This window comes from Orycteropus afer, unplaced genomic scaffold, assembly GCF_000298275.1.
Source record: "Orycteropus afer afer isolate SDZICR_OR568_19922 unplaced genomic scaffold, OryAfe1.0 scaffold00291, whole genome shotgun sequence".
NCBI classification, from domain to species: Eukaryota; Metazoa; Chordata; class Mammalia; order Tubulidentata; family Orycteropodidae; genus Orycteropus; species Orycteropus afer.
The window spans coordinates 4,169,702-4,182,982 of record NW_006921878.1 but is presented as its reverse complement, the minus strand read 5'-3'; the positions used below and the strand labels follow the sequence as shown (position 1 = coordinate 4,182,982).

Sequence of the window (13,281 nt, the reverse complement as noted above, 5' to 3'; positions counted from 1 at the left end):
CTCACCTATTTTGGTCATGTTGTAAGAAGGGACCATTCCCTGGAGAAGGATGTCATGCTTGGTAGGGTGGAGGGTCGACTAAAGAGGGGGAGGCCTTCAACGAGATGGATTGATACGGTGGCTGCGATGATGGGATCAAGTATAGCAAGGATTGTGGGGCTGGCGCGGGATCGTGCAGTGTTTCGTTCTGCTGTGCACGGGGTCGCTATGAGTCGGAAACGACTCGACGGCACTTAACAACAACAACAAATGTGAGTTTCAAGGATCTCTGGTGGCGTAGTGCCTAAGACATCTGACTGCTAACCAGAAGACTGGCAGTTCACACCCCCCAGCCACTCCTCAGAAGGAAGACTGGGCAATCTACTTTTGTAAAAATTTACTGCCTCAAAAACCCAAAAGGGGTCGCTATGAGCTAGAATTGACTCGATGGCAGTGAGTTTGGTTTTTTGGCTTTATTTTTAAATGTGAGTTTCATTACCATTTTCACAAGTCATATATTTTTCTTTGGATTTATTTATCTATTTGTCCAGTCCTTTAAAAATGTCCACCTCATTCTTAGTTTGCAGACCACAGGGAAGCAGGCAGCCTGCCAGAGGTGGCCCACAGGCAGTAGTTTGCTGGCCCTTGTGCCAAAAGAAAAAAATACGCAGACGCCTGAAATTCACATTGAGCAGCCAGATGTAAGAGTTTGGCTTTGAAGTTCTTGACTCCTGAACACTGAGGTAAAATGACAAGAGAGAGACACTGGGATGAGGAGGGGATTCCTGGAAGTCTAAAGATGATTTTCTTTTAAGTCCCTAAGGTCTAGGACCACTACCTGTCAGTGTGTTGTCCTGTGGTAACTTGCATGTAGCTGTGATGCTGGAAGCTAGGCCACTGGGATTCAAATACCAGCAGGGTCTCACCCCTAGTGGACATGTTTCAGCGGAGCTTCCATACTAAGACAGGCAGAAAGGCCTGGCAATCTATTACTGAAAATTAACCAGTAAAAACCTTATGAATCACAACAGAACACTGTCTGACACAGTGCTGGAAGCTGAGCCCCTAGACTGGAAGGCACTCAAAATACACAGTGGCAGCAACCACTGATCCGAGCAGACCAAGGATCCTGAAGGACTGGGCAGTGCTTCCTTCTGCTGTCCACAGGGTCGCCATGAGCAGGAGCCGACCTGATGGCACCTAACAATGACAAAGGCCTAGGAAATGGAGACATGGCTCCCCCGTGACCCTCTAGTGAATGCCACAAGGAAAACAGCACGAGTGGGGGCCAGACAGAGCTCCTATGGGCAGGAAGGAGAGAGGCTGTGCTCAGTGGGAAGGAAGGATCAAGCAGCAGGACTGGAGAAGCCAAGGACCAGCTCATTTTGAGAGATTCCCTGCCTCCCTCGGGCTGCCTACCCCAGTGCTATTATGGAGAAGGCAAGATGCACTCATAGCCCCCGCAGCCTGGCCTAGTCATGAGGGCAACTAACTGGCTGCCCCAGTTCACCATCAAAAAGCCAGACAGGCGGTGTTCTGACTGCCACGGGTACCTCGTAGCCAAAGGTGACTCACTGGCTAAAGTCCCCTGCCTCCGGCCAGCCTGGCCCACAGAGGCTGCCCAATGCTTGGACGCCCGCCTTGAACCCCTGGCTTGCTCAAAGCGCTGCACGCCACTTGTTCAGTAATTTCACGCTACGCCGCTTAACAATGTAAGCGTGGAGGCCCAATCTCAGGCTGCACTTCCCCAATGTCACTTGTTTGTGAACACATGGCTGAGCCCAAAATTGCTTTCAATATCTGGGCAGTCCCTGCTGGCCCAGCAGCATCAGCTCTGACAGCACCCCAAGGACAGGCCCTGGCCCCAAGTCACATCTCAATCCACAGTGTGGACTTGGACTTAAACATGAACTTGGGCCACGATGCAGATGAGGAATGCCACTGAATTCATGGATTCACTCTGCTCCAATCCTCCCATCCAATGTGGCCCCCCAGTCATGCAAACAAACAAAAAGCATACACCTTCCAAAGGCCACAGCCTGAGATGTTTAATTACTCCTTTAGCTCAAAAGTCCCTGCAAACGGTTCAGTGCTCGACTGCTAACCTAAAGGCTGGAGGTTCAAGTCCACTTAGAGGTACAGCGAAAATAAGGCCTGATGATCTACTTCTGGAAAAATCAGTTACCGGACACAATGCTAGGGGTTGAACTGTGTCTCTCAAACATATGTGTTGTCACTCCTGACTCCTATGCATGTGGATGTCATCCCATCTGGGAATAGGGTGTCTCTGTCGTGTTCAGGAGGCCGTATCAGTGTAAGGTGTATCCTAAACCAATCACCCTGGGGTGTAACAGAAGTAGCTTAGGCACAGAAGCACAGACGGGGGAGGCTGAGTGTCAAGCTCTCCAACCAAGGAACAGAGGCTGGAAGAGGCCAGGACCCTCCCCCAGAGCTGGCAAAGAGCGAGCCTTCCCCTAGAGCCCGAGCCCCAAATGCGGACTTCCTGCCTCCTGACTAAATGTATTCATGAAAGCTGCCCACATGTGGTGTGTATGTTACAGTGGAGACTCAGACAGCCCTGGGGGCACAGGTCCACTCTCATATACATGGGGCACCGTGGGTCTGCATTACCTCTGTGGCAGCTGGTTCGTGGCTTTAAAAAATGGGAAAAGCTGACCTTTAGTGACTTTCCTCCTTGGGCAGACCCGAGAGTCTCCAGAAGGTTAAGCTCTACCATCGTTTTCTAAATTCAGTGGAAAAGCCCAATGTTTTAAAATCCCCAGAAGCTTCTAGGGCTCCCTTGCCACAAAGCCCATCTCCTTTCTAACCGCACCGCAATGGTGAAATTGGCAAATCAGGAATAAAGGCGGCCAGGTTGTCCAGGCCAGTGCTGTGCAGCAGAAGTAAAATGCAGGCCACTATGTCATTGGGATCTCACAGCAGTCATGCTCCAAAGAGTGAAGAGAACCAGGTGGGGCGTGCTTACCGACCTATTGTATTTATACCCCAGCCAACGTCAGAAAGTGAAGGAGCCCTGGTGGAGCGATGGTGAAGTGTTTGGCTGGCACTTCGAACCCACCAGCCACTCTGTGGAGAAAGGCCTAGTGATCGGCTCCTGTAAAGACTGCAGCCTAGGAAAGCCTGTGGGCCAGTTCTACCCTAGGGTCCCTATGAGTCGGAATCAACTCGACGGCACCTAACAACAGAACATTAGAGCGAGCGCAGAGTCCTAACCAAGAGCCCACCAAGGACGGTACACACCATGTTAAAAAGCTGCCATCACTGCGAGCCACAGACACACACCGTCCCTGAGATGGGCACGTTCTCTGCTACGCTCTCTGTCTTCAAAATCTGATAAGCATTTTACACTCACCCAAACCAAAGCAGACCAGCTGCTGGGGGCTGACGCTGCCTCATGGTCGCCCCGTGTCTATCAGACAGAGCTGCGCCCATGGGGTTTTCTAGGACTTGTTTTTCAGAAGTGTATCACCAGGACTTTCCTTCTCGCAGGGTGCCAGTGTGGACGTGAACCCGAGACTCTCAGCAGCTGAGTACGTTCCCCATCTCAGCCACCCAGGGAGTCCTTCTCCGCTCACGGCACATCAGGTTTTTCAGCCACATTCCAAGGCCATGGCAGATGCACGTGCCCAGCAGCTGCCATACTGGGTGGCGCTCTGGCAACCCCCCTTTTGCACAGGACTGAAGTCTGGAAAACGCTGAACAGATGGATCTAGGCCCAATGTGTCTCCTCTCATCTTGCCCCTCGGACCTGGCTACAAAACCACAGCTCGCCCCTTCCTTCACCCTGACCCAGAAGTGACTTCTCAAAGAAGCCTGAAGCTCTACCTTGGAAGGCTGGGCAGCAGTGCCTGGCTTCCAATCTGTGGGGCGGTACAGCCTGGCTGGGTCCTGGGGCCCCGGGGCCCAGAAGCAGAATAAGGCACAGAGAGTGAGCAAGTGGTACTGCCGTGCAGTGGAGAAAACGGGGCTTGGTGGACCAGGCTGTCCACCCAAACTCTGGGCCATGGGCTGGCCCCATGCCAAGTGGGAGGTGTTCACCATCCCCTCTGGGGCAGCCAGGATGAGCACCTGATGCCAGCCTCTGACCGTATGAGAGGAAGGCCTGGGCCCACCACCTCCCTGGGAACCCCTTTACCTCCAAGTTCTTTTACAGTCCCCCTTGCTGGGGGGCTCAGAGCTCATAGCTCTGTTTACGTCCCTATCACCTGGCCCTCCAAGGCCACCATGAGCAAGCATGAGGCAGAGATGCACAAGGTGAGGGCAGACACGCTCAGTGTATTCTGTCACATGGCCTCACGCACCCTCCAACTGTCGCCAAACTCCATGTGGACAGAGTACTGGAGAGCTAAGAGAACCCACGCAGACAGACAGTGGCACAGGGCTGAGAGGGTAAGACTCATGAGATGGCTGCCCTGGAGCTCATCACAGGCCCTCTGAGACAAAGGATGACGAATAGCAAAAAACAAATTCACTGTCACAGAGTCAACCCCCACTCACAGCAACCCTATGGAAGATGAATAATTAGGGAAAATTAGAGTCTTCCTGCCTTTCAAGGCCTCGGTGGTGGTGGGGGGAGTACCACATCAATAGGAAGCCCCAGGGGCAAATGGTAGAAGACCTGCCTGCCTGTCCAGCTGTACTTCCTACAGAAAAGTCCAGACCAGGCACGGACGGAGAAGGCAGCCGGCAGCCATTGTGGGATGGGTGGTGCTCAGCAGTGAGTTCGACTACAAAGGGTCAACGCCCTCTTCAGGAGTCAAAGTCCAGACTGTGCCTATGGGGTTAGGGGAGGAGGATGGCGCAGTGGACTCCCCACCCCTGAGACAGAGTGCAGCCTGGCTAATCCGGGGCCGCTGGGAAGTGGAATATGCAGGAGACTGGCCCTGGGATGGCCGCACGTCCACCCAACCTCCTCAGGGCAGCCAAACATCCACTTAACCTCCTCAGGGCAATGGGTGTCCAGTAACAAACTATCAGAGGGTTCCAGAAACAGCAAGGAGCAGCTGCCAGCAGCACACCTGGCTGCGGCAGGAGTTCACCTCCACGCAGAGCCCACAGGCACTTACCTGAGTGGCCACTTTGCCATAATCGATCCACCGAAGGGTGGCAAAATTGGTGGATTCTGCACAGTTGAATCCGTGGTTGAATCCGGCGTGGTAGCCATAAGGAAACGTGATCATGAACTCCCCGGCCTCCTGCGTGATCTGGGGAGAGAGGTTAGCAGGTGAGGGGTGAGACCCACGGTGTGAACAGACAAAGTCACTGCATGACCTGGAGACTGGGAGCAGTTTGTCAGGCCAGGGCTGGGCTGGGCCTAGGGGGCTGGGAACCGTGAGTGAGCACAGAGGTGCCTGGCCTTCACCAGCCTGTGGAGTTTTGGACACAAGGTGGCCGAGCAGAACTCCCCGGCTGCAGCCTGTTTCCCATGCAGCTTCTGGAAGAGGTGTGGCCAGCAGCATAGGCCAGTGGCTCTGCTACCAGCACGACTGCACACTCAAGCACACTGGGGGCCGGCCAGCCTGTCACCTGACCTCGAGATGACAAACACACTCAGCATTCCACAGACACCACTGTGTTCCACAACTCCAGGTGTTTATCGTGCACAGCGTTTGCAGTGGTGGGGGTCTTCTGCTTCAGAGGTCGCTTTGCTGTGCCTCCTGTCCACAGTGAGGTGTCTGGAGACAGCTGGGGAGTGGGAAGGGGGTGATGCTGGCAGCAGCTGTGGAGCCCTCCAAGGAGCAGGATGGGCATGGGTACAGTGGGGTGTCTACCTTGTGGGAGAGATACAGCCAGCTGCAGGCACAGAACACTCATGAAGGATGCTGTAAGGCACTTCACCAACCCGAGGACAGAATCTGCCAATTACAGCCTGAGCAGTGGGCCCCTCCAGATGGGGGCCAGGAGACAGCACCATGTTGGGAGGACGTGACATCACCAATGGGAACTTTACAGAATGCATTAATGCTTCCAGATCCAGCTGAAAGTAGTCTGGATGACCAGACTCTGATCGGGTATTGGAAACTAACCCCAAAACCAAGAAGCTAGAGGTAACAGCCTGGGGGACCCCTCCAAGTCACCAGATCCAAGGCTTCCTGGAACAGCCCCCCAGGCTACAGGCAAAGTCGGGGGCTGCCCATCAGTGTTGGGAATGCAGCCGCCTTCCCTGGAACCCTTCTCCCTCCAGGAAAGGACACCGGAGGTGCCCACAATGAGCAGCTCCTGACGCTACCACCAACAGCTGGTCCATCAGTAAATTAAACCAATCAACCCATCAGTAAAAAGGAAAACAATTCAAAAGGCAGCAGTTCAGAAAAGCTGACGACAAGAGCACAGCAGCCACCCCACATGCTGGCCAGGACTTGGGACTCTGGGAGATCTCTCCTTCCGTAGCTGCCTCCTGAGCGGGGCTGGGACCCAACTCACAGACGTGGAAACCGAGGCTCATGAGGCAGCAGGGACCCCCTCTGAAGTCAGGTGGGTGCTTGTTGTTGAAAACACATAGTTAAACATAGCCCCATTCAACATTTTCTGCACGTACAGCTCAGTGACACCGAGGACAGACTGAGCAGTGCCACCATTCTCACCCTTCTTTTCTGAGGTGTTCCTCCCCCATGAACATGAACTCACTGCCCTCTAAGCTGCCCATCTAACCCTTCGAGTTACAAACGTCAATTTGATCCCATGAAAATAGCTCTAAAAAGAGCACAGTGCTCACAGCAGATTAATAATAGTAAAACATAGTAAATACTAAGTGGAACCACTGTTTGGCTGAAAATAGACTTAAGCAGAGTTTTTGGTTAAAGGTTTAAAATGCTCTCGGCAATAGTTTAGCAGGTTCCTCTTTTCCTTCCTTTAATAGGATGTAAAACACAAGGTCCTGGGTATTGTTCGGGTCAGTGAGTTCTCAGCATATGATACACCCACGTAACCTGCAGCTGAACCTGGAGCGGCCTGTGTTCAGCACCCTGGACAGTGCCCCCACCCCTCAGTCAGGTGGCTCTCCCACCCTCAACCACCATGTGCTTCCTGGTGCTTTCCAGATTCCAATTCTACCTAGAGCTTCATATGCATGCGCTCGTCCAGTGTGTGTCGTCTTGTATCTGGCTTCCTTCACTTGGCACAGTGGCTCTGAGACTTGTCCGTCACGGACTGTGTCCACTGGTAGCTCATTCCCTTCCATTGCTAACCAGTATCCCATTGTATTGGCTCCCTAGGGATGCCGCAGCAAAGTACAACAAATTGGGTGGCTTAAAGCCACAGAAATGTGCTGTCTCATAGTCCTGGAGGCCAGGGGTTTGACATCAAAGCATCAGCACGGCCAGGCTCACTCTGAAGACTCTAGGGGAGGGTCCTTCCCAGCCTCTTCCAGCTTCAGTGGTGGCTGGCAGTCCAGTCTTGTGCATTACTTGGCTTGTGGCTGTATCCTGTGCCTGTCTCTGTATCTCTTCTTAGGATACTGATCATTGGATTGGGGTCCACCCTAACTTATTCACTTGATCCCATCCACAATTTGGCAATCCCATTTCCAAACAAGGGTACGTTCACAGGTACCAGGGGTGAAGACTGGGATATCTCTTTGGGGACATTGATCATATGGGTCCATCCTATGTACTTACCATTCTTCTGTCGTTGGGATGCTCCCAGTTTTAGGCCTTCATGAATAAAGCAGCTGTGAACATTTGTGTAGAAATCTTTTTGTTGTTGTTCTTAGATGCCCTTGAGTCAAGCACCTCATGAAGAAGAGAACAAAACGGTGCCCATTCCAGCACCATCTTCAGGCTCATCGGATGCTTCAGCCCACCGGTGCAGCTGCTGTGTCGATCCACCTCATGGGCCATCGCTCTCGTTTTCACTGACCCTACGCTTTGCCAACTATGATGGACTTTTCCAACAACTGGTCTTTCTTAATGACATGTCCAAGGTAAGTGAGTCAAAGCCTTGCCATCATGGCTTCTAAGAAACATTCTGCCTGCATCACTTCTAAGACAGATCTGTTCATTCTTCTAGCAGTCCATGGTATATTATTTTTAACCAGTGCAATTCAAATATGTCAGTTCTTCTGTGTCCCTTGTTTAGGTTACACATGCATATGAGGTGACTGAAAACACCATGGCTTGGATCAGATGCACCTTAGTTCTCATAGCGACATCTTTGCTTTTTAGAACTTTAAAGAGGTCCTTTGCAGATTTGCCCAGTGCAATGCATCGTTTGATTTCTTGTCTGCTGCTTCCATGAGCACTGATTGTGGTTCCAAGAAAAACAAAAACACTGACAACTTCAATTTCTTCTCCACTTATCAAGATGCTGTTTATTGGTGAGGATGTTTTCTTCTTCGTATTCAGGCATAAGCCATGATGAAGGCTGTAGTTTTTTACTTTCGTCAGTTGAGTGCTTCAAGTCCTCTTCATTTCTGGAAAGCAAGATTGTGCCATCTGCATATTGCAGGCTGTTCATGAGTCTTCCTCCAATCCTGATGCCAACTTTATGGATTATGCATTCAGCATACAGACTGAACATATGAAGTGAAAAGATACAACCCTGTTGCACACCTTTTCCAATTTAATCTCTTTGTGGACGTATGTCTTCGTTTCCCTTGAGGAAATATACCTAGAAGTGGTCCTGCTGCATCACAGGGCAAGTAGAGGGTAAACTCTCGAAGACACTGTGTGATGGCTACACCATTAGCCATGAATGCCAGTTCCCGTTGCTCTGCCCCCTCGTCAGCACTTGGTGGTGGTGGTGTTGACTTTAGCCATTCCCATGGGTGTACAGTGGTGCCTCCCAGGGGCTCTCCTTGTGTTTCCGTGGCATCTACAGATGCTCAACACCATCTCATGTTGCTCCATGTATATATTTCCTTCTGTCAAGTGCTGCTCCAGTCTCTTAGCTGTATTTATTGGGTTGTTCATCTTTTTACTGTTGATTTATAGGAGTTCTTGGCCTGCTCATCTGTATTTACTGCCCCCAGAGAGATGAGCAGAAATGGCTGGATTCATGTAAGTAACCAACAAGAATTAACACCCTGGCTGGGGGGGGAGGGAGGGTGGCAGCAGCTAGGGGAGTGGGGCTTCAGGAAGCCTGCTGCAAAATCAAAAAATCAATCAAAATTGACACAGCTTGGAGACAAGCCAGTCCTTAAGAACACCAAGATATTTTTTCTTTTCAAATAATTAATTGCACCAATCAAAGAGAGTCAGTGTGCATTATGTTTTTAAATTCATTTCCAAGTGACAACTTCGTGTGGCAGAACGAAGCTCATAGTGGGATTGGAGGTGGGGAGGGTCTGAAAGGCCCCTGGCTGCTGCCGCTGCCCAGCCTGGCACCTGAGGCCAAGGTCACCATGCTACCGGCGAGGAAACTCTGGGCTGATGTCTGCCTGCAGGACCTGGAGCTTCGTGAAACAGGCGGCAAATAAAACGGAGGCCCAAGGATTCACTGGCTCTCATCCTGCCCTAGCTGCCCCAAGAACCTATGTTTAGTTTGTCTTCTAGTGCCAAGTGGCACCTCTGCCCAGGGCTCAGGTCCACGTGCCTGTGTCGGGTGGAGAATGGGCCTGGAAGCAAACTGAGATGGCGCCACCCACAGACACCAGCTTGTGCTCGGCACAACCAGGCCTCAGAGCCTTCTCACAGGGCACCAGGGTGTCCATGATGCCAAATTTGAAACTCTAGAGGTGCAGAGGCCACTTCCACTCAAGACGCTGACCGGCCCAGGAGGTGGGCGGACATCAGGGCCCAGTTCACCTTGCACGACCCCCGTCTGTAAATCAAGGCCAGGACAGAAGATGTACTCAGTCAGGACGACAGGAAGATTATGTTCCTGTCAGGAAATCTACATCCTGGTGTCTTCATCACCAGTCCACAGTGTCTGTCCTCCATGTCACCACTGTCAACATTATCCTGACAATAAATTAGAAAGCGCCGGGGATGATGGATAGGCTGCACAGCTGGGTAATCAGTACCGAGGGAGCGTCGGCCCCACACGCCAGTCAGGGGAGAGCCTGGGACGCAGTTCCTTCGGGAAGCACTTGCAGAATAAATGGGGAAGTCAATGGCAGATTACAGAAATACACACTTTTAATTATTAAAAAGCTCGGCTATTGATCTGCTTTTTCTCTGAGAAGTAAATACCATTACAGAGATTTATAAGTGGAGTGTGGGGAGTCACTCGTTTGAAGGCTGCCAGGAATTCAGATGACGGACCCACGAGGTGCTCCAAGAGGACGTTCTTTGTGTACCCAGAGCTGTGGAGCGCCAGTGTGTGTCTGAGGCCACAGGCTAAGGGGAGGCTCTGCCAGCCAACGGCCCGGCCCACTCCTCTTCCCCAGCACTGGGAAGAAACCACTGCCTGGTCACCACAGGGCCCCCATCTGAGTGCTGCTGCAAGGCAACCTTTCTCATGCCCACAGCCCCTCAGCGGCAGGAAGTGAGCTGCCTTTGGCTAAGGTCCAAATTGCCAATGATCTGGAAGGAAGGAGGGCACCCACCATGCCTTCCACAAGCATCCCAAACCAGAAACCAGCATTCTAGAAAGTTCTCAGTAAACTGCCCAGAAAGGAAGCTCTGCCCTCTTGCATGAGCAACGTGGGTCTACTGCCCTGTCCCAGTAACAAAGGAACACTGTTCAGACCAGGAGACAGAGAAGGGGCGGCAGGAACTGGTACCTCAGAGCCGAGCACCTGCTGACAGCACATGAACTTGGTGAGGAGTGGCCTGGTCTCGGGCCCAGACAGAGGACTGCATCCCCATGCCGCCGCCGCCAATGCTGCAGGCGGTTTGATTGAAATGTCAGAAGCAATTTCCAACTGGCTGACACTCTCAGAGAGTGAGGAGCGGGGGATCTGATCACAGCGCTCACTCCCGTGGCTGACAAATTGCCCTTCTGGGAAACCTTCAAGACCAGCTCCCAGGAGGGCTCTCTGTGATGCAGTCTGAGGATGGCTCCCTCCTGGGGCCCCTGGTCCACTCATCCTTCTGGAGGGCCCTAGCCCTGTGGGGCAGGAGGTGCCCAGAGCGGACAAATGTCTAAGGTCACCTGAATGCTATGTCCCTGGAACCAGATGCGCCCCCATTCCCTCAGGGAGAGAATCCCAGCACTGGAGCTTATCCATCTAGTTCCAGGGGCTGTACTGCAGGGCAGAGACAAGGGCCAAGGGCCAAGGCCCATGCCCAGCCCAGCCCTGCCCTGCCCAGCCCTTCCCCGCCCAGCCCTGCCCCGCCACTGCCCAGCTGCAGCGACAGTCGATGAGTGAGTCTGAAAACCAGATGTCATCCATCATGGCCCTCTGCTAGGACAGCAGAGCAGTCTTTTGGAGCAAGAAACTGAGTAAGTTCACGGTCTTCATGCAGCAGCGGAGCCAATGCCTCATTTCTCAGCAGGTGTCTGCTCTCTCTGAGAATGCTGACGGAGGCTGTGTAGAAGTGGCACAGCCCCAGCCAGCCCCAAGGGCCTCAGGCCCAGGGCCCCAGGTGACCACTTACAAAAGCCAGGGGTCCTCCCCATGATGTTTCCACAGCTTCCAGGAAGGAATTCAGAGAGGGTTCTCAAGCTGCTTGAAAAGGAGCATGTCTCGAGCCCAGAACTGCTGAGGGACCAGAGCGCGTCCAAGGCCAGCAGCTCAGTAGGAGGCTCTGCTGACCAACATGGCCCAGCCGCCACAGGGCCCAGGCACGCAGGGGAGTGTGGCTGCCCCATCTGAGCTGCCGCTGCTGGGGCGACCGCTCTCAGATGCTCGAAGCCTCTCTGGGGGAGAAAGAGCCCATCTGCCCACACACAGCCACACCTCAACCCAAACCCACTCCACCCACTGTGGGGCCCTAAGGAGGGGCAGCCCTGCTGGCCACACTGGGTGAGGGGGGAGATGAGGGAGATGGAAAACCAAGACCCCACCCGATTATAACTCCTCCCTCTCTCTCCACAGCCCTTCCTTCCCATGGAAGAGTTGGAGACTAACTGCTGAGGCAACAGGACCCTTCCTTGGCTTGGCCTTGTTCTAGAACTTTCTCCAGAATTGAGATGCCAATTGCCCGGGGCACTTTTGCCCTGGGGGGGAGCGGAGGCTTGTGCAAGGCCCATACGTACCCGGCTGAAGGGGATGCCATATTTCTTGAGGATGATGGGCGAGATAAGGGTCATCTTGTGGCGCAGGAAGGCGTCACAGCCCTGGGAGCTCCCGGGAAAGAAGCCTAGAACACAGAGATTCAGGTCAGGCAGGGACAGCACAGCAGGGCCTCCTCTAAACAGAGAGTGGGTGCCTCAGGGCAGGACACAGCCAGGGCCCTCCAGACGCATGGCCAGGTCTCAGGGTGCCGGTGCCCACAGCTCCAGGGTGAGAAACATGCAGAGTCCAGTGCTCTGGTCCCTCAAATTCAGCTGGGTGGTCCCTGTGCCTCTGATGACAGCAAAGGTGACAACCTTCAAGGGAGTTTAAGTCAATGGGAGTCAAACAACAGAACAGCAATGACGAGAATGGTGCCACAGTGTGAAGAACGTGACCAACGTCACTATCAGGACATCTAGAAATGGGAATGGCAGTAGGTTTTGCTTCACACATTTTCACCAAAAATAAAACATTTTTTTAAAAAAAGTGATGCCCTCCAATCCTTTGAAGGCAGTGGAGTGGTACCTGGGATGGTGTTCCTGTATGACAAAGTGTGTGCTCCATGTGCAGGGCATGGGGCAGGGGCAGCTGTGCAGGGAGTGAGGAAGGTGGATGGCAAAGGCCTTCTTTGCTCAGTGTCCCATGCCTCCTAGCATCTACACCAATGACACCATCCTCATCTCCACATCCCTAAAGCCAGCCCTGGGGAGAGACCAAGGGACGGCCATGCTCCCCCAGGATATTCTAGAACCAGACAAGAACAGATTGGGCAGAGTGAAGGGGCTCTCCACACACCCTCACACACTGTCAGCTGGTTTCCTGGCCACAAGCCAATTGTTCCAGAAAGAGCTGATAATAAAATATGAGACAGTCGGGGTAGGCTAACATCAGGTGCTATCGCAATTGTGGCGGCTGGGGCAGACATGTGCCCCATGTTGTGGCTGCTGGGGTAGACAAGCAGACCATGTTGTGAGTCACTGAAGCAGTCCCAGGCTGGGACTAACTGGGTGGCCCAGGCCCCATCTGCCCACACACTGTGCCCTGTCTCAACAGCATCACTAGCCAACGGCAGGTGAGGACACGGAGAATAGGGAAGCGACCTCGTGGAGCCATCACAGGCCTGGGTGAGGAGTTCCTGACCCCACTCCCTCCACCCCGCTCACAGAACATACATCAACATG

General features: G+C 53.0%; 1 protein-coding gene across 1 annotated transcript in view; it reads right to left on the bottom strand.

Annotated features, from left to right (window-relative positions):
• KDM4B (lysine demethylase 4B) overlaps positions 1 to 13,281 on the bottom strand; it is a 141,858-nt gene that overhangs the window by 78,922 nt on the left and 49,655 nt on the right. The window contains exons 6-7 of the mRNA XM_042782345.1: positions 12,082 to 12,185; positions 5,067 to 5,204 (exon numbers count right to left, since the gene is read on the bottom strand). Of these exons, the coding sequence (XP_042638279.1) occupies positions 5,067 to 5,204; positions 12,082 to 12,185 (242 nt within the window). The remainder of the gene's footprint in view (positions 1 to 5,066; positions 5,205 to 12,081; positions 12,186 to 13,281) is intronic.